At 40.8% G+C, this 26746-nt stretch overlaps 1 protein-coding gene across 1 annotated transcript; it reads left to right on the forward strand.

The window, feature by feature from the left end:
- Positions 1-53: 53 nt before the first annotated feature.
- Positions 54-20020, forward strand: BTLA (B and T lymphocyte associated). Its single transcript, XM_009914741.2, has 7 exons — positions 54-264; positions 4721-4811; positions 15358-15666; positions 16750-16785; positions 17485-17622; positions 18547-18593; positions 19694-20020. The coding sequence occupies exons 2-7, from the start codon at positions 4724-4726 to the stop codon at positions 20018-20020; spliced, it is 945 nt and encodes a 314-aa protein (XP_009913043.2). The 5' UTR covers positions 54-264; positions 4721-4723.
- Positions 20021-26746: the final 6726 nt, after the last annotated feature.

Raw genomic sequence — 26746 nt, forward strand, 5'->3', positions numbered from 1 at the left:
CTGTAAGTATTTGTGTGGAAGCTGATGCAGAATCAAGTGAAGTATGTATTTAAAGTTTAGTAATTAAGCCATGCTAAATTCTTACAATGACATTTTACTTTCCTAATGGAAAATATCCGTATCCAAGATGCGGTAGGATGAAGTATACATAACTGCTTTTAGGGCACATTTACACTGATAATTAGGTTTGACATTTGTCATTTACATAGGCTGGACAGCAGAGACCGGAGGATAGGCAATCTGTAGCAGTTCTGCTTAAGTCAGGTAAGGATGTTTTTTTCTTTTTTTGCCCATCCCACCACTTTTCTCTTTCTACAAGTGGTTTGGAATTTGTGGGTCTTCTGGTGGTAGAGGCCACTTCTTTTATATTTAAAAGCAGATAGCACATCTCACAAGTGAAAACACAAGGAGCAGGCTCTGAGATAGGATACAGAGAGCTACCACAACTGTCACCCAGGCTTGACAGAGGGCAGCCTCAAGACTGGTGTTGCCTTGCCCTTGAAGCTAAATGCTATGTATTAGGTATACTCAATACAGTTCTATTCTATAAAATAGGAAATTAAGCATAAAATAGAAATTATAATTGCTGAATAGCTATTTCGGTCCGAGTTCAGCTTTTGAGTGTCCCAATTCCATGCTCACTTTAGGTTTCAGAAGCCAGAAACTTCTGAAGATTTAGTCTTGCAAAAGAACATCTATTTTGCTAGAAGATCTCTGCTAGACCTAGAGGAGGACATGAGGAAGATCACTGGTTTCAGTTGGTACGCAAAGCCTGTGTTCAGCTGAACCAAACAACCACAAGCAGTGTAAAATTATTCATGTTTTAGGTGTATCTAAGTACTTAGCTCTCTTTATGTGTCTTCTCCTGTCTAGTAGTGCACAGGAAGGGGAAGTAAACGCAGTGGATTACTTAAGTGCAGTGAAATGACCAGTATTCTCATACGATATGTGCTCCATGAATACACTAAAATAAGAGTACACATTCATTAGGAAGTTTCTACTGTCTTTCAGTGGATACTTCTACTTTTTCCTCCTATCTGATCCTTTTGTTCAGTGAGAAACTACTGTGTCTCTGAGGAAAATAAGGAAATCTTGCATTTGCTTCTAACGTAGAGTAGCTTACATCAATGCAGTGGAGAGTGGGTATCGCTCAGCAGTTCTGTTCAAAGCTGGAAGAAAAATAATTAGGAGCTTTAGAGGTTCTTGGGGGGGGTTGTATACTGGTTTGCCTCAAGTGTTTTTTTAATCTGTTCTTTGGTGTACAGAATAGCTCCCAAATTCAGTATTAGATTTCACTGCAGTAAATGAGACCTCCTTACCTCAATTCTTTTGTAATTAGCTTTAAAACGCTTCCTCCCTCCCCTCATTTCTGAAGCCTGTCATTACCGTAAGACGAGTCCAATAACTAGAATACCGATGCTTACATTTAGTGAAGTGTTTTACATACAGCAAAACCCTGGGCAGATTCTTAAGCCGCTCTATATGGAAGGAACTGACACCCCTTGTGAGATCACCCAGGCCCATGCCCAGTCTGCGCTTTAGAACCTGGTTCAAGATGTGTTCTTTGATTTAACAAAGCTTAGGTCATCTCATTAAACTGAAATTGCTCAGGAAAAAGCAGGGAGATGCAGAGAATCTCATACCGAGAAAAAGGAAAGGACTTGCATAGTAATGAAGTAGCTGATGGAGTTGCAGTAATAAGGCAGGAGAACAGGCTGCAGGAGCCACCCAGAGCTCACGCGGCAGCACATACTACCACAACCTGCGTGATCACTAGTGACAGGCAAGGAGCTAAATTATTGTTGTTCCATTAAGATACTAAAGCTTCTTCATGTAGCATTATGAAGGTAATTTTCTGTAGGCTTACTGGAGCCCACTATCTAAATGCTGTGTCTCTCTATGTGGTTACAGGCCAATGCCTAACCATCTGCAAACAGGGAAAATGCAACTCCAAAACACAACCTTGGTCTTGTCAGAAGAAAAACTGAGATGGAACAGAAGGAACGTTGCATAGATTTTCTCCCCCACCCTTGCATTCAGTAAAGAATCAGCAGGCATGACAAGGTGGACTGAATCCGTTGAAGACAGTTTCTATTGATAGCAATCCTCAGGTCCAAATTTTACTCCATATTTTTGGAGCCTCTTCCTGAAAATAGTATCCAACACACAGAGAACTGTGCTAATTGTTGCATTTGAATTGCATTGAATTCTCTTAGTTCTTTAAATACTTGGTGTCTGTTAGGATTCAGCTGAGGTCTGATTTGCTTATAGCAAAGAAGTTACTGAGTTACTGCAGATAGTGGAAATCAGTGCCATCTAGTGACATTTCTTTCTGCCATCTTCAAATGATATCTCATCTTGAAATTAAATGCATATGCTCCTCCCTCTCCTAGTTATACGGTTTTAGATTAGGACTCTCATTCCTTCCCTTAGTAAATAGATATTTTATATTTACTTCGTATTTACTCTCCCTTGAAACATGCTTTTAAAGGAAAACTGGAATAGTTCAGTGTCTCAAATTCAGGGACTGATTTTCTCAAAAAATTAGAATATAAGGTACCATTTGGAGATCTAAAAGATCTCATTTAAGATCTCTTAATAATATCACAAAAATAAAAAAGCTCCCAGGAATGTCTCAAGGAGGTAATAAATTCTTAACAAGAAAACATGAAAAATTCAGATTCTTTGCCATCTTCAGGCAGATTCTCAAAAAAATCCCACCCCAAAAAATCCCACAACAACATTACTCCTAAGCAGAAAGGACATAAATGAAGTAATGAAGTGTCAGCAGTGATAGTAGAAGTCACATTTGCCAAAGCCTTTCTCAGAAAGGTGCTCCAAAATATAGATGAGTGTCCAAGATATTTACTATTAAAAACACAAAGAATCCTCACAAGCCATATACAGTATGAAGTACAGGGAATCCATGCACCTTCATGCCACTCTGACCCACCTTACCTCTCCCAAAAGGCTAATGTACAACAGTACCAGTCTTACAGTTCAGAATACTTCCACAAAGTTACCAACAAGGAATCATCCACCCAGAAAGCCAATCTCAAAACACCGCAGAGAACAAAACCCTGTATTATTAAAAAGCTTCAGTCAGTAGCAAAGGACTCAGCCCAAAACAGTTCTTCTAATAAGAATACAGAGATTAAGTAGCAACTACCAATATTACATTCCTAGCATAAACTTTGGATAACTCAACATCGATGCAAGCAGAAGTTACACAGCCGGGAAATGCATCCCTTAATGACCAATTTTACTATCTAAGCTAGCTGTGGATTCAGCCACTAGATGTCTTCCCCACACAGAAATGCAATCCGCGGTACTAGTCCGTAGTCTCAGGTGGAAGCATGCTGTGTGTGCAGTTATACTCAAGTAGTTTTCTTTCATAAATATTTTCCATTTCGGCTGGATTGTAATTTTTGTAAGGCTATTTCAGTTTCTCACAAACATCATTATGATTCTCCTGATCATCATGTACTTAGCCAGACACTTCCAACCATGAAATTTTGGAAAGCTGTTCAATTATTTTCTCCAAAACGTTACTTTGAAAAAATCCTGATGGATTTCATTTTTATTAGAGAATAATATGCATATTTTTTGTCTAGAAAGCTTGAAATATTTAGAATAGAATAGTTCAGCTGGAAGGTACCTACAACAATCAGCTAGTCCAACTGGATGACCACAAGTTAGAGCATGTTATTAAGGGCATTGTCCAAATGCTTCTTAAACATTGACAGGCTTGGGACATCGACCCCTTCTCTAGGAAGCTTGTTCCAGTGTTTGACTACTGTCTTGGTGAAGAAACGTTTCCTAATTTCAAGTCTAAATCTCCCCATTTTAATGTAGGATTTCATAACTGCATTAATTTCTTCCCTGGTTTCTATTTGTGGTTTTTGTGCTTGCATTATAAGCAATGTGATAATTGCTATATACAAAATCCCTGTTCAACCTTAGTTTGGCTCTAACTTTATGAAGAAACTCTGCATTGGCAGAATTTTTTGGGAAGGTTCAGCTAAATGGTTCAGTTTTAGAAATATTTAGGGGAAAAAGGTGTCGAGGACATGCTGAAAAAGAAACCACAAAATCCAAACCCAGATTACTTGGCCTTGTTATGAGGATGCTAAGACTAAATAGTAGAAGCAATCATCTCTTATAGTGCATATTACTGTAAAATAATCTAATGCAAATTGAGACTATTCAGACATGTTTCTGACATCTACCTGCTTGTGAATAGCAAATTTGTTCAGCTTCTTAATTTGTTAATGTTGAATTAGAGTAATACACAAGAACTGAGCAAGTTTAAGATACTGTTGTGCATCCTTTCTCTCTGCTATATCACTGCTTATAAAATCAAAGCCTCAATTGCAGAAGCATCTTTCAAAAAAAAAAAAAAAAAAAAGTCTGCAGCTATGTTTGTTACACTTTAAGGTGAGCCAGAGAAGGGTGAAAGACGTTTTGCCTTGAATCGCAGAGGAGTTCTGAGATGATGTGAAATGATCAAGCAGTTCACGTTTCAACCACACAAAAAAAAGACAACTGGGTAACCCGTCAGATTTTTGCAAATACATTGCTTCCCCGCCCCTTTCAGCACTGTCTTGACAGAAGAACTAGAAAAGGGAATCAGCTCAGACATATACCCAGGGTAAACCTAACAGGCCATCTCAACTGCACTTTTTAAACCCGTGGAACCTCTTCTCTCTACCATCCCCAGAGAATGAAGGCTCCTCCACTCATGTTGATAAAAAGGATCTTACTGTACATCCTTCTAGTAATGCTGGCTGAGAGCAACCATCAAGTTTACGGTAAGATGTGGTCTTACAATTTAACCTGTCTGTAGTTATTAAACATCGTGGGGGGAGAACAGAAACCAAAGCAGTGCTTAGTGTACCTTGTATATAATCTGTGTCTTATTTTATTACCGTATCAGAGACTTCTAATTCAACTAAAGACGATGATCATAATAACTGAGAAATATTAGGTAATGGTCTAGACCAGAACTCTCGCACTCGGGGACCAAATACGTCCTGCTTTGTGGCCAAAGGCTCTGCCTTCAAGGGGTTTGGCAGCATTCAAGCCTCTGCTTGAAATCCAGGAATCCTACTAGGTCTGAGCTGGATCCAGCAAATTGTCCTTACCAGACAAGTGTACCTTCAATTATTTAACTTAACTCCATCTAATTTTCATCTCAATTTCGACTTTGAACTCCACAGTTTTTAACTAGAGAGGTTCTCCTAATTTAGACTGATGTGAGAACTACACAGTGCCCAGTATATTCCTAACTTTTTTACTGCAGATTATTTTGTTTCAAGTTCCGCCCTGCTAATATCATATAGGAGACACAAATCTTAGTATTGAAAGGAAGGCAGTCGTACAGAAAGGATATACTCTACTGTAATGGATGCGCTCAGCTGCTGTTGACACATTTCCGACATCAACTGGTAAATTGATCAAAATAACATTTGTTACAAGGCACTGCTAAAATTACACAAACAAATTGAATTGGCTGTGTGAAGCTTAGTTGACATGCATGACTAACTCTGCATCTTTTGACACTCCTTGTTTTTATGAATAAAGCACATTATTAATACTAATAGGAAAGGTTAAACAAGCATTCAGAGCATCTGCCTGGGAAGGGAAACCCAAACATTTAGCTTAAAAGACATGAATTACCAGGTCAATTAGATGCAGCTGTTTCTTAATCAGGGTGTGATCTGAGCTCGGGGCAGCTACTGAACTGCTTTACGTTTGATTTTCAAATGAATAAACTAACATGCTTCTGAAGGGGGTGTATCTAGAGCTGATAACCTCCTTTGTACCCTAAATGGAAGTATCTTCTTTTCTTGTAAGAGTTAGCTACTGTTTCTATTCACTTCATTATGTCTGCCTGTGCTATTAGTCCCTCACACAATCACCTCTCTGCATCTTCCTGTATAGTTAATACACAGACGAACCCTCCGTACTCATCTGCCAGGATCCTAGATATTGTTTTTAAAACAGAAAGTAATTTCTGTTATGCTACTAACAGCATGTATCTTGTTTACACAGAATTTATTTTAGTAGGTTTTATTTTTTTGATCTACATCAGAACTACTTGGGTTCCTCTGAGAACAATGCTATTTCTTTCTATATACCTATATTACTACAAATATCAGAATCATGTTTATAGGAGCATTACAGAGAGAAAACTTTTGCAAGTCAATCTCTACAGAACCATGATGTAAATGTTTTTTTAATGTAATTACATTTTAGCCATAAGTTTTCCAAGCTTGTTTGGTTTTTATTTTGAAGTAAGCTGAAAATTGAAGCCAAATTATTTAAGCTTTGTACATTGCAAATCTATCCAAAGTTTCCCTTACTCCTAACAGAAACAAAGTCGACCACTTGGATTTCATACACAAAGACAATAACCAGCAAATCTTTTCTAAATTGGGAAAGGAGAAGTGAGCTTGTTTCTGATAAGTCACAAGCAGAAGGACCTTCTCCCCACCTCACCCCAGTAACTTTATTCCAGTTAGACCCCGTCTCCTTTGTAACACCAAAGAACGGTTTGTTCCCATGCGGTCTCACAAAGAGTGGTCCTTGCTGCCTGGACAGCATATGCAAAGTGAACAAGGCATTTCATCCCAATGAAAGTAAAACCCAGCAAACCTGCCCTCGCTCCAAGAAGCCCCAGCCAGTACCTGAGCATGCGCGCAGGTGCCCACGGATGGCGGGCACGGTGCTCGGCTCCGATAACGCCCTGCTGTTAGACCTTCCGTGGGACAGCCTGCACGTGCTAACGTTCGGCTAAACAGAAACGTTCCGTCTTCAAGTTTCAGTCATCAAACTATAAAGGCATGTTTTCTGGACTTACACAGCTTTCGTCAAGAAGTAGTTAAAAAATGACGCAACTCTCTGTCAGCTACCTCAGCAAGCAGGTCAGCTTTACAAATATTAGCACTGTCAGAAAAAAAAACCCACAGAAAAACAACAAGAAACCCAGAAAATCCTTCACTGTACACCAAGTAAATAGAAAAAGTACCTTCCTGTATCTCTCAGGTGACATGGGAAAAATTGAGAGACAGAGAATGAAAATTAAATTTCTGTTAGTGAAATGACATCCTCAAAAAATCCAAATTGTGATATAAATATGTAAAATGACTAAAATAAAATTTTACATCATTCCTTGAAAAGCCTTCTCTAAAGCTCGGAGAAGTCTGAAAAAGGCCTATCCATGTATCACTTAATATGTCTTCTGAAGCACTTCTCTTTCCAAATACACCTGACCTAAATTCAAGAAGGGAGCATATTTTTCCATGAGTCCTCCTCACAGCCCATTTCCTTTTTCATTGTTAAAATTAACAAAGTCATGAAGATCTCAGCGTTAAATGTGAAACTCCAACAAATCAATGCCCTTTCTGGTGTAGCTTTTGTGCTATGGCCCTAGTCAGAAACTTCCCAGAACATTGGACCCGGGTTAAAACCGTTACTAGTGCTTCACTGTGTTCACAGACAGACCCAAACGTAGGATTCAAAACTAACTGTAGACATTTATTTGGGGGGAATAATTGACATTTTATACCTCAGCCATTATCTGCCTCAGAGAATGATACATATGACTTGTATTCTATCCCATCCCTTGTTCCTTTTTTTTTTTTTTAAGGGGAGGAGAGAAGGAAAAACAAAGTAAAGATAAATCCCTTTGAAAACAAATGCCTCTAAAATTTCAGTTAATAAAGCCCTGGTTTGCTGGAGTTGTTCCAAGTTCTTAGATGACCAGGTGTGAATGACACCATTTATAATTCAAAGACTGGAAGGCTCAATTTTTAGCTATTATTTTTCTACTAATGGGTTGAGTTCGGTAAATGGAAAGCCATCTCCATTAAACCTCTTTTGTTTGCTTAATGAGTCATGTCATGACTATGTTTTCTAGAAAATAAGAATGAGAAAAAAATTAAAATAATTTTTTGTAAAAGAAAGTATCGTCATGGGTATTTCCCTATTGTACAAATTATGGAATACATGCTTCCATTTGAAATCCTTGTCCTGGCCGTACACTGTACGGAAGGTTTTCCTTACCTGTGCAAATTAATTCTTGGTGCAATAGAGCCTGGCTTCTCACAGTCTGTTCAGGAACACGCTCTCAAGTGATCTAAAAGAAAATGCACGTTTAGTCAATCTGAATCTTACCAAGGAGTGCAGGTTTGAAGCTGATGTATAAAGCTTCTATATGTTACAGATTCTTCTACCCTCTTGAAAACTGCACATTCAGATTTTCATCATGACCACCCATATATGTGACACTGAAAACTTAAGACTCAGTATAAGACCTTGTAACTGGTTGCAGGTCTCAGCTCATAAGAGTGTTAAAGAAAGAGTAGTTAAATTTATCTTGGAAAGTCCTTGCACATACAGAATATAATTGGCAGACAGTGTCTCTACCATTGACTCTGGGCCCCTCACTACAGGAAAGACATGGAGGTGCTGGAGCGTGTCCAGAGAAGGGCAACCAAGTTGGTGAGGGGCCTGGAGCACAAGTCTTATGAGGAGCAGCTGAGGGAGCTGGGGCTGTTTAGTCTGGAGAAGAGGAGGCTGAGGGGAGACCTCCTCGCTCTCTACAACTACCTGAAAGGGGGTTGTAGTGAGGTGGGTGTTGGTCTTTTCTATCAAGTAACTAGTGACAGGATGAGAGGAAATGGCCTCAAGTTGCGCCAGGGGAGGTTTAGATTGGATATTAGGAAAAATTTCTTCACTGAAGGGGTTGTCCAGCACTAGAACAGGCTGCCCAGGGATGTGGCAGAGTCACCATCCCTGGAGGTCTTTAAGAAGACGCGTAGATGTGGTGCTCAGGGACATGGTTTAGCAGGCATGGTTGATGGTTGGACTCGATCTTAAAGGTCCTTTCCAACCTAAATGATTCTATAAGCCACAGGAGGTAGCATATAGAAAGACGTTACACTGTCACAGGAAAAGTACACCAAGCTACGTTTGTGCTCATTCATTAACTGAAGTTTATGTTTGTCTTTCTAATGACAACCAATGAAAAGAAAAGGTTCTCTCTCATTATCAGGTGTGTTGATCTTTTTTTCCCCTGTTAAAAAAAAAAAAAAAAAATCCCTCCTTCTCTAGGATATTATGGTTTATATTGTTATTTAATCCCAAATCTCCACTGACCCCTATTCTTGCCAAATGGCCCTTACAGGAAATCTGTGAAAGATATTCTAAAAGATTGCCTTAAATATTTTATTCTATATAAAAAAGTTCCCAAATATTTTTGTTTTTAAAAGGATTTTCTCCACTGCTTTTTATCCACTTAAAGTTTCTTGCCAGGCGAGGTGCCAGAGAATAAAAGGCCAGATTATAGGAAAAGGCTTTCTCTAGCCCAGATTTTTAGTTATTGAAGTTCAAAATAATTCAAACTAAGAATTTCCCAAAGCCTGAGAAAAAATGTTTAACTCTTATTCACTCATCTCTTCTGTTCTAGAAAGTCCCCAAATAGACAATTAATAACATTTGCCAAGGACTAGGTTTCTTCCTAGCAAAAATTTGAAAAACTAAAGCTCGAGTCAGTCAGTCATCAGTTATTAACAAGTCACAGAAACATACAAAAGCAATGGTGATTATTTTTCATGCTCCAAGCATTGTCTTGTAACTATTAAAAAATAATAATAATTAAAAGGCAGCCTGAAGTCCAATTGCTTTAAGCCTCTGAAAGGAAGGCCCTTTTGCAGGCTCTGAAGATGGTCTACAAATTCTCATACACACTGAAAGGCAAGCAGTAGCTCATATAGCTCCTGGTTAGGAAGTTCAAAAGATTGCTCTATTTGACTGACAGGAGAGAAAAAAAAAAAAAAAATTACTGAATAAAATAGCAATGTTTACCTAGCACCCACAGGCTTCTTCCAAGGGATCCACAAATGAGAACTAAGAAAATTAAATCATTTTTCAGTAAGCTAAATTTCTACTATCAAGTCCATAGCTACACTGGAAGGAAGGAAGGAAGAAAGAAAGAAAAAAAAAAAAGCCTCTACAAACTAGAGGAAACTGAAGACCAAGTGAAAGCCAGTAGCCTCAACCCCCACTTATTTAAAGAGAAAAGAACAAGAGGATTTATATGCTGGGGTTAATTGACAGGAGGCTGCCAAACACTTACACTTGCGTCAGCAGCCAGGAACGGAGGCCAAGCACCAACAGGTGTGTGTGGATCTGTAACCACGCAAACCTCTATCCGAAAGTGCCTCTGAGGGGCCCTGGGACAGGAGGGCTCCTCTGCTCAGAAATCGCGGCAGGCAGTGACACTGCTGCGCTGGGTGGCCAGTGCAGAACAAGTTTTCCCACGTGGAGTTCCCAAAGCTCGGCGGTACATTCCATAGGTAACCTTTTGGAGAAAGCAAGGGTGTTGGAATCAGGCCTGCTCAACAGCAGGGAATTTTGCTCTGGAAACATAATTTAACCAGACCTGATTATATTGGAATTATACTAGTAAGTGAATGACCACCACCAAAAATGAATGATCACCACCAGACGTGAATGATCACCACCAAAAATGAATGATCACCACCAGAAGATGAAGGAGCAAAACTGTGGCACATGTTGCCATAAGTGCTTGGGGGAAAAAGGAGAAACACTGTTCAAGCTCACCTGACTGAGAGATGTACTAGCACATTTTATTTGAACTCTTTTAAAAATATACTATATGACCAAAAGTAATACAAGTAATATGAATGTCAGAGGAACTTTTCTTTTTAAAACAAACCAAGTAAATCCTTTGTTAGCAGTGGAATAGCTCCTTATGGCTTAATTGGTAGTGGTGCAGGAACTGGTATGGAGGGAAGTTTCTTGTTGTGGTATCAGTGCACGCATATAACACTTGAACTGCTTATACCGCTCACCTGCAGAGCAAAGGCTGCACAAAAACTACTCTAGAAGTATATCCAGACCTCAGTAAGGCTTCTGCTCAGGCAGTTTCTATATTCCCCCTCAGGATGTGGCCGGAGAGTAATTCAAAACTTTCTCTGCACCCAGTATCACCCCTGTTCCCTCTCTCTGGGAGGTTCTGCCACCGAGTGTTACCCTACGTTTCACTGACCAGTGCAAGGCAATCATTTCTTTAGAGCAATATTTAACATTGATAAGACATTTTCCCTTCCAACTGCTTACACAATTAATGTTCATCGGAATTCATGAGGGTTGTGACTGTACCCTGTCCCAAGCGAATGCTGCTGGATGAACAAAATTTGCTCAATGCTCATCAGGTCATTCTTCCAAAAGCGACAGTAGGCAGTGATGTATACTTTGTTGTAAAAGCACCAGTTGATTCAAAATCAAGGAAAACATGACATCCCTGCACGGGAAAAAGATAAGAATGAAAGAGGTACAACAATTCCTGCCCCTCTCCCTGGTTAATAATGATGCTGAATGAGAGAGTGTCACTGAAATCTATTTTAAAGCTTTGAGAGAAATTGGACTTTTTGGACCTTCTAGAAAAGTTTTGGGGTTTGTTTTGGGGGCTCGGGGGGGGGGTGGTGTTTTTTGGTGTTTGGTTGGTTTTTTTTCCCAAAAGAGATTTTGAAAAAGATAAAACTATATGATAAAATAATTAGATGAAAGATATCAGAAAATATCTGTTCTGCAGAGACCTGCACAACTTTCTGGAAATACCTGTTACATAAGACTATATCAGAAAGAAGGCTGCTATCAGGGCACAATCCAAGCTTTATAGATACTTCCTGAAGCATTATCTTCCATGGCAGTCATTGCTGAAATAATTGAAACCTCTACTTTCTAATTTGAGCTTTTAGTTTCCATTTTCAGACTATCGATAACCATGTGCTGCTACTGCAGTATGACCAAAGTAGCTATGACCTTCTTGCCTGAAACCAAATTATGCTTTCTTTTAATCAGAAATGGAAGAGTCTAAGTGAAAGATAAGTGATCCTGCTTCACACCAAAAATATATCTTTCAGAATGAACCTACTGAGGGGAGCAGAAAAGGGACTAGATGACTGGGCAGGAAGGACATGCTGACCTAACACCTAAATGCTACCTTGTGAACATGGCCAAGCTCTACCTGTTAGAACTGTGGCTATCACGATATAATTGCCACATCATATACATTGCATTAAAAAAATATATATGATGTATAATATAATAAATACTACATTTAATTATTTTATTCACATTAAATATCATACAATATGTTAAATGTTATATTAAATATATTGCTATTGCTACTGCATCCAGATGGATGGTCCCTGGGAGAATATCTCTTCCTGTACACCGCATCTTTACTTATAATCAGGACCTACTATTGAGGCAATGCTGTGGCAGAGAGTGGATCTTGTGTATCGGTGGAGGCCACGTGAGAAATGCTGTACTGCCTACACAGAGCAGTGCTCTGTCTCTGGCAGCAAGAAGAAGTAAGGCTGTTCAGGGAGAGCACGTGAGCACAGCCACTTTCTGTGGTCCCTTCCTCTCCTGTCCCCCCTGCAATGGAACAGCTGCACTGGGGACGTCAGCATGTACATCTTTCCTGAGTCCTTTCAGTATCCATTATGGATCTGATGTCCATGAACTTGTCGACATGACTGCATACACTGGTAGGTTGGAAGGCAAATTCAGCTATGTTATCCTGACAGATGTCAGTGTAGGCTAGTCCTCAGGGCGCTCAGTGATTCAGTGTCTACAAGCTTCCACAGAAACCAGTTCCAGTATTACTGTTTTCACAGTTAGGAAGTCTTTCAAACTATGTAATCAACCTTCCTTACTTCACTTTTAGCCCATTATTTCTCCCCATACCTAACAGAAACATGAAAATCCAGATTATTTCATTCTTCTTTTTTGTCTTTTCATGATTTTATTATGTGCTTTCCTCTCATTGCTTTTCTTTAAGTGAAACAACCCCAAGAATTTCAAGCTTTCCTTTATGGCCTTCTTATCGTGTTCATTGTATTTGCTGGCTTCTTTCCAACTTGGAGAGACTCCAAGCATTGCCCCCCTTCTTTCTTGAAGAGCAGTGCAAAAGACTGGACAAGACCTGGCTACACTTACCAGTCCTTGGCAGAACACAAAGGTTACTGCATGTCCCTCTTGAATTGAGCCTGCCTTGTTACAAATAATTTATCTAATTTATCTGGTAAATTTAATTTACTGCTGGTAACCTATTGATAGCTTTCTCTTGCCACTAACTAGTGAACTAATGTTTTCTTAGTTTTACAATCAATACACTTACACTTGATATGTTTTCCTAAGTGCATCTCATTCTCTGCCATGACTTCTGTAATGATTGCTCTGTTCTTTTATGCCCCTCCTTAATAACCTGACCTTCTTTATGCTTTTGGAGGCCTCCTTCTTGTCTCAGTGAAAAGCTTGCTCGTGACTTAGCTGAGATAGTAGTTTACCGCACTGCTGTAGCGCAGATGTTTAGTGCTTGTACTCTCATAATTTATTGGATGGACCACCCACTCCGTTTATGTCCTTTTCATTTGTATTCACATCTGATGGGTTCTTATCTCCCATGTCTCCAAACTTACTAAAGCTTTCTTTGCCAAACCCAACTGTTTTTATTCTGCTGCTCTCCTTCCTTGTCTTCTTAGGGATATTGAATGAATTAAGGCTTCTAGTTCCCCTTGGGTTTTATCCAGACTTTTTTCATTAGTAAAAAGACATTGTTTATACCCAGAGCTATTGTCCTCCTGTTCATTTTCTCATCTCCATCCAAATTATCTAAATTTCTTCCACTTGCCCCTTCTGCAAGGGCCAATTTTAAAGTCCTTATCCAAGTTGCTTACCTGTGTGCTTTTGCCACTTCAAGCCTCATTTAAAGCCATCCTGACTAAGGGAAAGTTGGTATATAAGGATGATTTCAGATTCGGACCCCTCAAAGCAGAAGCTTCCGAGGATACCAAGTCCTGTGAGCAGATGAGTTTCTCTATCGCACCTGGCAGAGGTACATCAGAGACCACAATTTCTTGCAGTCGCTGCAAATAACAGCCTTACAGTAAATAGCCTCTTCCTCGTTATCAAGCAAGATCAGGCACATTTGATAGGGCAAAATGAGAACAATATTAAAGATTTAGGTTTAGAGGCAGATGAGAGCCACCTAATTTTTAGACGCCCATTCCCAAAGCCGCCTTAAAGAAAGCAAACCGAAAAAATCAACAGCAGCAAAGTGTTAGCTCTGCTGTAAAGAAGGCTATGAACACACGCTCAAAACCCAGTATTACCGAATGCTCTACAATTTATTTATGGAGTGCAGTAGTCTGAGATTTGTAGAGAAAAGACTTGCAAACTAGAGGTCATAAATGAAAACTGTTAATCTGGTCATCCCAAGCTCTTGAATATACTATCCAGGCATTCACAAGGATTGCTATATCACATGCATAAGAAATCCCAGCTGACGGTGGAGGGGAGGCGTTTGGTGCTGCCGCTATGTGCCCTGGCTGCCCAGGGGCCCAGAGGCTTCATCCCTTCAAACAGCACTGGCTCCTGACAGACAGACCCCTCTGCTCCTCACACTGCTCTTTCCTCCCCTATGCATTTCTTCCCCCTATAAAACTTCCCTTCACAGTACTTTACCATTTTTTCTACTTCCCTCTATCAATGAGGAGGTACAGATCTATTTAAGATTTCTTTCTCTGGACTTGTGAGCAATCACTCTCTTCAGTGCAGAAGCACTCTACTGTAAGACAGGGCAGGGACATAGAGAGCACATACGTATCAGAGGTTTTGTTACTTTGATGTAGCCAGAGAAATAAAGCACCACGAGAAACATGAATCTTTAATAAAAGGTCAGGACATTCAATACCAAGACCCAGAGTTAAGGTGACTTACCATAGCTTGAACACTGACTTGTTTAACAAAATGTAACAAAAATAAAAAGAGACAAGGTATATTTGCATTAAATATAATTCTTTTCAATATTACAATTATAAAAAACCTCTACCAAAGAAAAGCCTTTACTTCTGTAGGTTAACAAGAATTGTGAAGCAAACAATAATCTGAAGTAAATCTAAAAGTAACAGAAAAGGTCTGTGAGAAGGATGACACAGGAAAACTTGCTATGTGTATTTTACGTATTTTCTTTCCAAACTATTAAATTTCTAACTTGACTGAGATAAAGAAAAAAGGGGGGAAAAAAATCATATCAGAGGGAGAAAGTGCATTTTAACAATCCTCCTAAAAATGAAAGAACCAATAGTCTTGATGTTATCTGCTGTCGCTGTCCCATATAGAGATCAGATCTGCTGCAAGTAGACAAGGGAAGTCTTAAGTCATGAGAGAGAAGAGAAATTGTTACTAGTGTTACGGGGAGTATATAGCAGACACCCCCCCCTCTCTAATTTTTGTTACCTTTTTTTTCTCTTTCAGGATTTGATGCCACCAATTGTGCAGTTGAAATTCAAGTTAAAAGACACTCCCAGTACAAAATTTATGTCGGGAACTCTTTGACTATAAGCTGCCCGGTTCGTTACTGCAAGGAAAAGCCAGTCATGCAGTGGTGCAAGATGCAGGTGGAGAGGTGTGTGCAGCTGGAGGTGGGCAAAGCAGAATGGAAGTCCAACGTGTTTACTCTGGAGGTTCTCTCAATTCATCAGAATGACAGTGGACTTTATCGTTGTCGAGCAACAGCGAACAATTTGTCCAGTGAGAGCCATGGAATACAGGTTATTGTTGAAGGTGAGGCCCCTATATTATGAAAGAGCCCTTTTAAACAAAAGGATGCCACGTACAGAAAAGCTCATGCATGCTGGACAATGGCTTCTCCCAACATGTTTGACTGGTAGCACAGTTGTGCTGGTACTTACCACCTCCTTAATGCCTCTATCCTGCCTCTTGGCAGCATAGAAACAAAAGGAAAGAACAAAATAAGTAACAGGAGGATCTGGAAGAGAAAAGCAAAGCTGCCAACACCAAACAGCCGTTAGTGGACTATTTGATAATTAAAAAATATCAATTGGAGCAAAAAAAGATGGTGGGAGGACAGCCTGGCTATACATCACGCGGACTAGACAGTATGCAAATGGTTGGGTAATAGCAGTGGATGAGGCCACACAACAGTAAAGAGGACAAAGCAATTCAAGCGCCTTGTTGTGAATGATCTCTCTTGCAACAAACAGAAAGGAAGTATAATTTTGTACCCCAAGAAGTTCAGGAGTGGGAAAGATTACAATAGCTTTAAATGATCTTAAGTGCAAGTGAGGCCTTCACATTGACTTAGGCAGCTGGGATGCCAAGTTTAGATTACGATGAGCCATGTCTGCGCTCCTCAATGTTGCTCTGCAGCTAGAACGTGATCTGTGTGGCCTTAGTGTCCCACTGACCCCCAGCAACTGAGTTGTAACGTTCTGTGGCCAGTTCCTCTCCTGGTAAGTTAATGAACTTTAAAACCTTGTTTATTGCCACACGAAATGCTGCAACAGAGGGAGCAACATCAAAATTTATGGCTGTAATGTGCTAGCAGACACAGTATATGCCCAGCTCATGATGCAAGTTTCCATTGAAATACGTTCTGATGGTCTTTTATTCGAATGCCAAAGAAGTCTGAAAGATAGAATTACTCTGTTGGCAGTAGGAGACCAGCATATCATTCCCCCTCCCCCCAAAACACCCTACCCTTTGCTTGTTGCATTTTGTTCCTTCTTCTGTCATCAGATTGAAGGGGAACCGTGCGAAGACATGAGTACGTGGTGCAGAGAACACTACTACTGTGCAAAATGTCAGGTTGCTGTTTCACTTCCCTGTCGTGCTTTTCTTTTTCAGAAAAGTCTGCAAACTTTATCACAATTTCACCAGAAAGTAAGTTCTGATTCTTATTTCCTCTTTAAGAGAAAGGAACTAATCTGTATTGCTATGAATTTCTGGTTATAGTGTTTTGTGCAGTCAAGACAAATTTAAACTCATTGCTAAACCACAGTTGCTTTCTTCCCACTCGAACAAAATACAGTCTCTCAAGGGTCACAGTTTTCAAGGCTAGGACTGTCCAGCATTCAGCATAAAAGGGCCAAAGCCAATCAAATTACCTCCTGGTGGTATACTCTACACTTCTGACATGCTCCAGTAATATCTGGCTTATACTTACAAAGTGTTAGGAATCATGCTATACCATCACTTTAACACAACCTGAAATACGGTTTTTACTCACAGTTGGTTATTGTTCACAATTACAATTGCAAAAATATATTGGAAGTTCAGAGCAGTGCTCTAATTCTGACCCTCTCTTTGTTTCTGCCAGCCTTCTGCCATGCATCATTCATCAAGTACATTTTCCCATGCACTTTTCCTTCCAGTATCTTCACACTTCATAGAATGCTCATGGAGACACGGAGATAAGGTTATCTCGTGATATGCTATACCAAGTTACAGAATGTTTAAGTACATTAAGAAGGCAGTTGCATCAGAAAGACCTAATGCTAAAAAAAAAAACCCAAAACCAAAACAACACCAAAAAAACAGTCAAACATTTCTCTACGCTAATACATGCTAATGCAATTTTAGATACCACTAGCATCTCGGAAGAATCCCAAGGATCTGGAAACTACAAGATATTGCACATTATTTATGCTTCAGCATCCGTGGGTCTATGTTGTCCATTCATTGTTGTATGCATGTTTTGGTGTCTAAGGAGGTACCATGGTAAGTAGTTTTACCATCTAACTTTTGCCTAGTATGCATTTAATTCCACTCCTTTTCACAGCTTCACAGAAATTGCATTCAAAGCTCTGTGAAAATCCCCTAATAATTACCCCAACTGATTGCTGAGATGTCCTTGCCAAATGTGCCAGTTAGGATACTGAATCTTTATGAAGTTAATTTGCCCCATGTATTGTTCCCTTCCAGAGACAAAGGGATGGAAGTAAAGTAAGAACAAATAAAAATCTCAGACTTTATAACAGTTGGAACTTTTTCTCCTGTTTTGCATATAATCAAGTTAGAAACAAATAAGAGTTTTAGCCATGCAAACGCAGTCAAGCCCTATCCAGTTATGTTTTATATTCCTAGTTTTCCCTCTAAATTACTGAATAATTACATTAGCAATCTCTCCTGCTTTACACGAACACTTACACAGCTGCCATGTCCTAAATCAAGAATGGAACTTGCAGTCACCCATATCTTAATTTAAGTGATCTCGCATTTGCCTATTATAATTGCATGGATTTTTTTTATGTTTAGGAAAATGAAATTATTTTATCTTCCAATACAATTTAACATGTTTGCTCATAGGATGGCTTTAGGATTTTCCTTGCCTTTTCCTCCCCACCCAGTTCACTGAACACAGACAAAACTGGCCATAAGTACGCTAAGAATTTTTCTGCTCCTATTCAGAAGAGCTCTGCGGAACACAGAAACTTATTCTATAAATATATCATTCTGTGTTGGTTAGCTTTTACCAGAATAGCTATTCCCAAATCCAGTTTGGAAATAGATTTTTATTCTTTGAGGTCCACTCAACAAGGCAAGGACTCCTATAGTAATTAATACTCCCTCCATAAGCAGAAAGGCGCCTTCTCACTGCTGATTTATTGAAACTTTTTTTTTTTTTCCCTTTCTTTTTCCCAGCAAAGCAAAAGAGAACTCCATTAACCCAACAGAGAAAAGAAAGCCTGGTATGTTTAAATTTTTCTTCATCAAAACCTGACCACATCCTGCATAACCACGCACTGAGAACAAATCTTTGTGTAGTACAAAACGTGGCACAGAATCAGAGACAGATTTAGTGACCCTCTTGGCACCCAAACAGCACAGCTTGCCTGGTGTGAGATATCACCGTGGCTGAGCTGAGGGAAGGAACACAAAGGTACTTCAGGCATCTAAATTCCTGTTAAAACGTATTAATTTGTAAGTACCATTCCAGTAAGAGTTTAGGCACCTAAAGCACCTCATTGATCTGGTTTGGGCTGTCTGCGTAAGAGAAAAAATGACCCAAAGAGTAAGGAAAATAATTTAAAAGAAAGGCTTTCATATGTGGTTAGCAGGAATTCACGCAGGTCTTGCAATCAGTTTCAGAGAAATTAGATGGGCAGAAGGCAGAACACAAAAGACGTGACTAGAGCTGACAGCTGTCAGTCACAGGGGTAGTGTTGGCAGGAATCAAAGGGCACCAAACAGGTTGCAGAGCTCCCAAGAGGCAAGCTGGAGGCAAGAAAATTAAAAGCAGTACATTCTAAGTTCCTAGAAAAATGGATGTCAAAAGAGGACTTCATCAGAGAGAGATGAATTTATAGAGGAACTTACAGATTTTAGAGAAGGAGAAAGATTTCTGTGGAAAATAATAAGACAAAGAGGATAAGAAGCAAGAGATCAAGAAATGGGAGAATGGGGGCAATGAGGAAAAGGTACTCTGGGGTTTGGAGGTGAAAAATGAGAAAGATTTCATGAACTGAGAAGGGAAAACCTTGAATGAGTGGCTTAGGAGAGCTCTCACAAAATGATGAATCAGTTTGTGTTAAGCTGGCATCTTGCAAGAGAAGATGCGAGAGTTTGGGAAGGGAAATGTAGAAAGGCATGAGATACAAGAATGGTTTCTAACTTTATTTCAAAGATCAATATGAAATCCAGTGACCAGGTGAATCCAATTCATCTGTGCTCAAAAGCAGTTCTAAGGGGATAAAACAACTTCAACAAAATCTTACACGCCTCGTATTTAGCAGGAGCACTGGCAACAGCCAGATATGCACAGAGCTGTACCCTGTTCTGTTCTCTGCAGGTCAGAAGTCCAGCAGCTGCTGGGACAACTGAAGCTTCAGAAGAAAGCTGCTCACCTTACTATTGCTCCACGGCTAGCCCAATGCAGGCCTTGCACAGCAACACAGTTTATGACAACGCTGTCCCTCCCTGGAACGCTCAGAGGACAGCGCCTAACGCACCTCGCAATGATCCTGTTACTCCTTCCATCCCAGTTTTACTTGAAAGCCCAGACGTCCTCACATATGCTGCACTAGATCATTCTGCTTCTGCAGAAAGATGCCAGAGAAGGGCACTAACTGTAGAAAACGATTTTACAGAATATGCCTCCATTAATGTAAATAAATAAACATGGCAAGGACTTCTCCAGACAGCCGTTTTGCATGCAGTCCCAGTTCTAGCTTCCCTCCGGGATGTTGTTCCTTTTTCTTTCAGGAAGACTTCCCTTTTGTTAAGAAGAACCTATGGATGCTCCCCTGTAATGCCAGAATTCAAAACACAGCCCGTATCAATGGACGGGTATTTGCACTGTGTGTTTGTCTCTTAAATGGGGGAATAAAACAAACAATCAGCTCTCTTATTTTTCCTTTTCCCAGGATTCTGCTTCTAGTCTGACTTTGATTTAATTATGGTTTGAATATAAACAAAGAGGAGAAGAGGAAGGTTTTCCTAGGATAGAAACATGCAAAATGGATCTGTTTGTTAGGAAGATAATACTGAGTCAGGTTAATTTCTCCCAGGTAAAAGCTAAGAATGTTTGTGGGACAAGTTTTCTCTGAGTTTCTAAGAGTATCCTTCCAAGGATTCAGTTTGTCATTCCAGTTCACTCTATCTCCTTGCAAAGTTCTTTGAGCACCATTAATGTCTAAAGCTATTATTAACCAAAATCAAGTGAATACTTGTGTGTGTGTGTTTGGTTTTTGTGGAAGACAGAAGGAGAAGGCTGTTTTCCTTTTACAAAGAATTCTCACAAATAATGTGTGAGAAAATATTGAAATACAGCACACACTGTTTTTCTCTTGGTGGGATGATTGGATAGCCAAGTTACTGCATATTGCTTTTGTCCATGATTAATCAATGGAAATAACAAATGATCAACAGTGACCGACCCAATCAAAATCAAACATTTTTGTTCACAAATAACTGCGTATAACTCTGTCATGCTAAGCTTTCCTCCCAACGCTGGCACAAAAAAGTGATTATGCTTCATGCTCAGGTTTGCGGGAAAGAAGATAAAAAGGAGGTAAAGACCAAGGTGCCTTTTGAAGTTTGAAAAGAACACTCATGCCCTTCTTCTGCACCACTTATTCAGCTCTAGCTTGGATACCAAGCATCTGCTCTTGCAAAATAATGCTCTTAAAAATTACTCATAGTGATATTTGCACCAGAGGTTTACAGCAGCAAGCAGAGAGTCTTTAACTTGGTTAAAAATTTGCACCACGGTTGAAAAGGAAGGATGTGCTAGGTCTCAGGCTGCATGTAACACACCGGATGATTTGCGCTCAAGTTAATGGAAGAAAGTAAGGCTTTTCTATCTTTGTGTTTCATCTTGGTATCATTCCAGCTAACACCAGAGCTGTTAAGCACGTACATATTCACCCCACTATTTTGGTAAGCTAGATGGCTTATTACGCTTATGGTACACTTGTGCTCCACCTCCCCCCCCACCTTTGAAGTCAGTCACAGTATCTGTGTGGATAAAAATCCATGGTAATTGTTTCTGCACCAAGTTGTTAGTTCAGGCCATTAGATATGTTGATATTTTGGGTTATTTTTTTAAATACATAAATTATCATTAATTAACCAGTAAACCATTGATAATCCTCATTAAAAAAAGTAGTAGAAAACCATCTTCTAGAAGAATTTAGTTTGCTCTTTTTGTTTCAGTGGGCCAATCTTTGTATGGCTAGAGACTAATTATTTTAGGTGAAGGACTGGGAAACTTGGACCAAGTTAGGTATGAATAGGCCCAGAAATAGGCCTTTAATTGCATGTGTTGCTCAACTGATAAAGGTACAATTATCTCCATAGACCTCAAGTAGCTTTCAGAATAAGAAAATAAAGTTTCTCTGAAATAGATTCTACCTCAGCGGTCTTAAGCTGAAAAACAAGGACAGCCATCCAATGGAGAGCCTAAATGGATTTGAACAAAAGGCATGAAGCTTCTTTAATTCCTTTCCATGACCTGGATACAGGCCTTGCAGGCAGAAGGGAAAGAGTAAAAAGGCCATTCTTCCAGAGAACAAGTACATGTGAAGCAATATGGTTCTCCAAGATGCTTTGCAATACCCTGCCCGTACCATAGTACATATAGGGAAGAGACCAAAGACCCTCAGGAAGGTGAGGTGGGGTGCTGGGGACAGGCAGGTTACCTGTTTGAGTTTCTAACCAGCTCTGCAGTGCATTCATCTGGGCATGTACAGCCTTCCCTCTGTCACCCCTGCGAGCTGAAAGCACCCGCAGGTCTGTTCAGAGCTGCCCCAGAATGACGACTGGCAACTGGGACCTAGAACAAGGCTGAACACACGTGGAAGAAGTATTTGCACCATCAAGAGATTCAAAGGCTAGTGAAATCTTAACGTGGTTCGTTTCACCCCTACAGCAAGGCTGAACCTTGGCTTAACGAGGTCCCCCAAGAGCCAAGTTTGATTTGGAAGATGAGATTCTTGTAGATAAACAGGAAGTACCTTACCACCTTACCATCAGACATGCTAGCGTAGAAACGCGAAGCACAGGAGCCTGCAGTAGGTTCATTTTTTTTAAGCAAACAATTTGAAAGAGTGTGCCTTTTGAAGCAGGGAAACAAAAGGCGCTGACTGAAACCATCTGCCTCAGGGTACAGATAATCCATTCAGATAAAGCACAGCATCGCTCAGTTTTCACAGCCTTTTGAAAGAAAAGAAAAAAGTTGTTACTTCCACCACCCACTGGCTGTAAAACTGGCCAGTGACCGGAAGGACTGTACAATGTCACTTAAGGTGCTACATGCTCTTCTCAATCGCCTAGCGCACCTCTCAACAACATAACATGACATTGGAGACCTCACACCCAACGACCGTTACGTTAAGGCTCGGTGGATGGCCTCCAGATTTTACAGAGTAGCATCCTGCTGGAGGGGCAGGACACCAGCGGGAGCAGAGCATCTCACGGTTCACCCGGTGCTCAGCGCCTGACTGCAAGGAGCCAGTACTGGGTTAAGCCGTGCGGTGAAACCCCACAATCCCGACAGCGTGCTAAAGGAAAAAAAATAGGCTTGGGACCCAATTCTGTGGGAGATGTACAGCACCTGTACAGCCTCCCTAAGACATGGTCTGAGGGCCACCGATTTGTGTTACGTAGTTTTCTACTTCTTGTCTTTCCTTTGCTATTTTTGCACCAAGTATGCTGTACAGGTAGAGTCACACAGGAAGTCCAAAGAACAGAAACAAAGCTGTACAGCTCTCAGTTACACCCACAAACCCACATGGAAGGAAAATAGCAAGGTCTGTGGAGCTGAAGGTCTGTTAATGCCAGAAAAGCATGTTATTGCTCTTCATTGCTATCTCTTCTTGCAAGGGAGGGACATGTAACTGCTTACTCCCTCCCGAGCAACTTGCACAGCACACAAGCCTCTTACAAGATTAGATGGGATGAGTGGGCTCTTAGTAAAACACACCAACCATCCTAATTTCACTTTATCCAGTTATTCCCCCCCACAAAAAGCGTGCTTCCTTATACAGACATAAAAAAATTAGAATAGCGTGAGGTTTATTCATTTGCCAACTCTTGGGCCCCCAATGTCTATCAGACCAGGGACTGCTTCTGGCAAACCACAAACTTTTTCAGACTGCTACATCAAGCAAAAGCTTGCCGAGCCTTGCTCCTCCACCTACCTGTTTTGTGATACTTTTCCCCACATCCCCACAATAACCTGAACCCCATTTTAGCTCATAAGGCTCACAAGCAGTGAGGAGAGCGCAGAAGGGAGTGCTACAGCTAAAAGTAGGTGAGAAGCGGAGCTTGCACCTCCAAGAAAAAAGCATCATCTTACATTGCTAAGTTTCCTGCTGCTTTCCTCCTAAGAGAGCAGCCAGGTCTGTAAATTTTAGGAGTGCTCCCAAAACCAAAGAAATAGGGTGTACAGACCATGTTTGTTCCTCAGTTTGCCTGAGCTGCTGCTCCACCTAGGTCCTGCTGTACCTGCATTACCCGCACCGTTAAGGCAGGGCACTCGGGAGGAAAAAGGGGCAGCACAGACAGACGGAAACATAGGATGGTTCGGGACTCCGCAGCCAAGCTCCACACCAAAGCCTTGCTCCCTGCACCCCAGCCGTTCCCTGTGCTGCCAGCTTGGATCTTTCCAACCTCCAGGCAAGCGCTAATGTTCCCTGGGTCTCCCTACATCCCACGTCCTCACCAGGGGACAGAGGATGCAAGCCTGGAGCTGAGCCCTGGGACCAGACCACAGCACCGGCCCGGGCACACAGGCAGGTTGAGGGAAGAGGCAAACACCCATTTCCCTGACTGGGCTGTTCCCCATCTTGCTCCTTGCACAAAGTTCCTCAATCCACAGTCTCTGCGGCTCTGCCTCCCTACCCCATTTCATACCAACAAACGTCAGCCCGGGCAAATGGGAACCAGAGACAGGAACAGACACACGGACGGTGGCCAGGGAAGAGAGAGGAGCAGATTTCAGGGGGAGGCAGAGAGCAGGAGAACAGGCACCCAGAAAAGAATCCCCCAGGAAGACCATCAGAGCCTAGAGGACAGCACAGTTAGCTACAAAGCTTGAGATGAAAACAACCCCATGTCCCTCAATGCAGACAATGTAAAGAAATCTCATTTTTCTGTGAGTTTTAAGTGGCAACTACTATTTTCCATTAAAAAAGCCTACACTGGGCCAGGCCTGCTCATGCACAATTCCTGCTCACCTAGTGAAAAGTAAAATGCCCAGGAACCACGTAAGCTCACATTTCCATCCACACAGGTCAGTGGCATATGTCAGCCGCATAAATCAACTGCAGTCATACTCTCAGTTTCACACAGATGATCTTATCGTGCCCTTTACACTCCTAACCACCGCAGTTACATATCTAGCCTGAAGTCAAATTTCAAACTGCTATTCCTCCTTCTGCCTTCTCGTATGTACATACACACCTCCGGGGACCCATGGATGGAACAGTACTGCCGTGGTTACTGTAATACAACTAAAGCAACAGGGGATAATCAGTATTGGAAAGACTGTTAAGAGGCCGAGCTTCTAACTATTATGAATCTTGGCCTCTGAGACAGAGGAGTTCATGTTATAATGGACTTGTATAGTTAATTATGCATCTCGTATAACTGATTTTAGTCAGGAGACATGCTTGATCAACTGAAGTCTGGAGTAAAGAATATGCCTGGCATGAGGTGTAACCAGACTTAACTAAGAACACGGGAGTGATCATTTTGCACAACTGAAGAGTAAAACTTTGCTGGCTTTAAGCTAGCAATATGGCAGCTGAGTTTTTATCCAAGGGGCATTTATTCTCGGGTAAACCAACTTGAGTTCTCTTTTCAGATGAGATTTTCTAGATGAGCTAGTGCATATGCATTACTTTCTAGTTATCACACGTCTGCACGTGGCTTTACCGAGACTCGGCTCAACAGCAGTGCTGCGGTGTTTGCTGCAGCTCAGCCACCTCTGCTGCTGAGACACAAAACCTGTCATCTGGTAGTGAATCACACACACTCAGTTTTCACACTGCAGCTTTGGAAAGGGGAAAGGCATTCACAGGCAGGCATATTCGACAAGCACACTACCAGCATACAAAAAGGAACTTTATGACACTGCAGTTAGAAACCAACAGTAACTAACAGACCATCTCTCCAGTCCATCCCAGCAAGACGTGTGCACTGGGACTCAACATTTCCTAAAATCAGACTGCCTTGGCTAATAAGCATCTTTTAAACTTATTATTAACCATCTATCTATATCTTTCCATCTGAAATTGTGGCTAATAATATTTTCTGTGGACCACTTATCCCTCAGTTGGGGTAGTATCTAGAAAAAGGCACACCTACTGCATACACAGCATTTCTGCATGTAGCTAGATGCACTGACACATGTCTTGATCGAGACCTGGAACTGAGACCACGTCTCTTTAGGTCTCGGCACTGTTCGCTTTGTGGTCACAAAGAGCCAGATTTTCACCTGACACAAAGGGATTCAGCATCATCAAAATCCATGGAGCTACTTCATCTCACACCAGCTGGTGTGTAGGTGTTTACTTTTTACAGACAACAGTTCTTCAGAGCTCAAGGTAATCCATGAAGTCACTATTCACAGATTTGTGGCTACAGTCTCAGAGGCTACATTCATTTTCTCTCATGTAACCTGTTCTAAAACACCACCTGCCCCAGTAAAAGAGATGGGATTGTTGAATTTTAGTGTGCACTGAGAAACTTGCCTACTTTCTAGTGTTTCTAGATTATGGGAAGGATGGTGAAGCAGGGGTGGCTTCTGCTGAATTTCTTTCTTCCTTTTTTAAGTTGTTAATACCCAGAAGTCTACTACCTAAACTTTACATCAGAGAATTAGCCTCATTTTGCTGCATTTTCACAAATTCTGCAAAGGCCCAGAACCTTTGGGAAATGCCATTTCAACTGCGTTTAATTAAAAAAATGAATAAAATAACTTGCAGCTTCCTTTGCCCATGCCTTAGTCATTGACAGTCATGGTTTTCTGGAAGAAGTGGTAGCTTCAGTAGACCCTCCATTTTCTCAAGAAAGTTGTATTTAAAAGGTTAACTACAGTGGCAACCTCTGTCGTGGTAAGAAAGCCAGACTCAAAAACTCAACCTATGTAATTTGTGATTATAGTATCACTACCAGCTCCCCAGCTGGGGACCTCACAGATGCACATGACGGTCAACTACCTCTCTCAGAGGCTGAAAACCCCTGTGATCTATCAGCTTCCTCTTCTCTGCAGTCTGGGAACAGACTTTACTAAAACAGTGGTCTCACATTATAAGCAAGTGATGGGAAGTAATAAGCACGCTTTGATTTTGGACACTGACTTGTCATAATGAAACAAAGGTTGAGCGTAAACGTCTTT

The sequence above is a fragment of the Haliaeetus albicilla genome, chromosome 6 (assembly GCF_947461875.1).
Source record: "Haliaeetus albicilla chromosome 6, bHalAlb1.1, whole genome shotgun sequence".
Taxonomy (NCBI): domain Eukaryota; kingdom Metazoa; phylum Chordata; class Aves; order Accipitriformes; family Accipitridae; genus Haliaeetus; species Haliaeetus albicilla.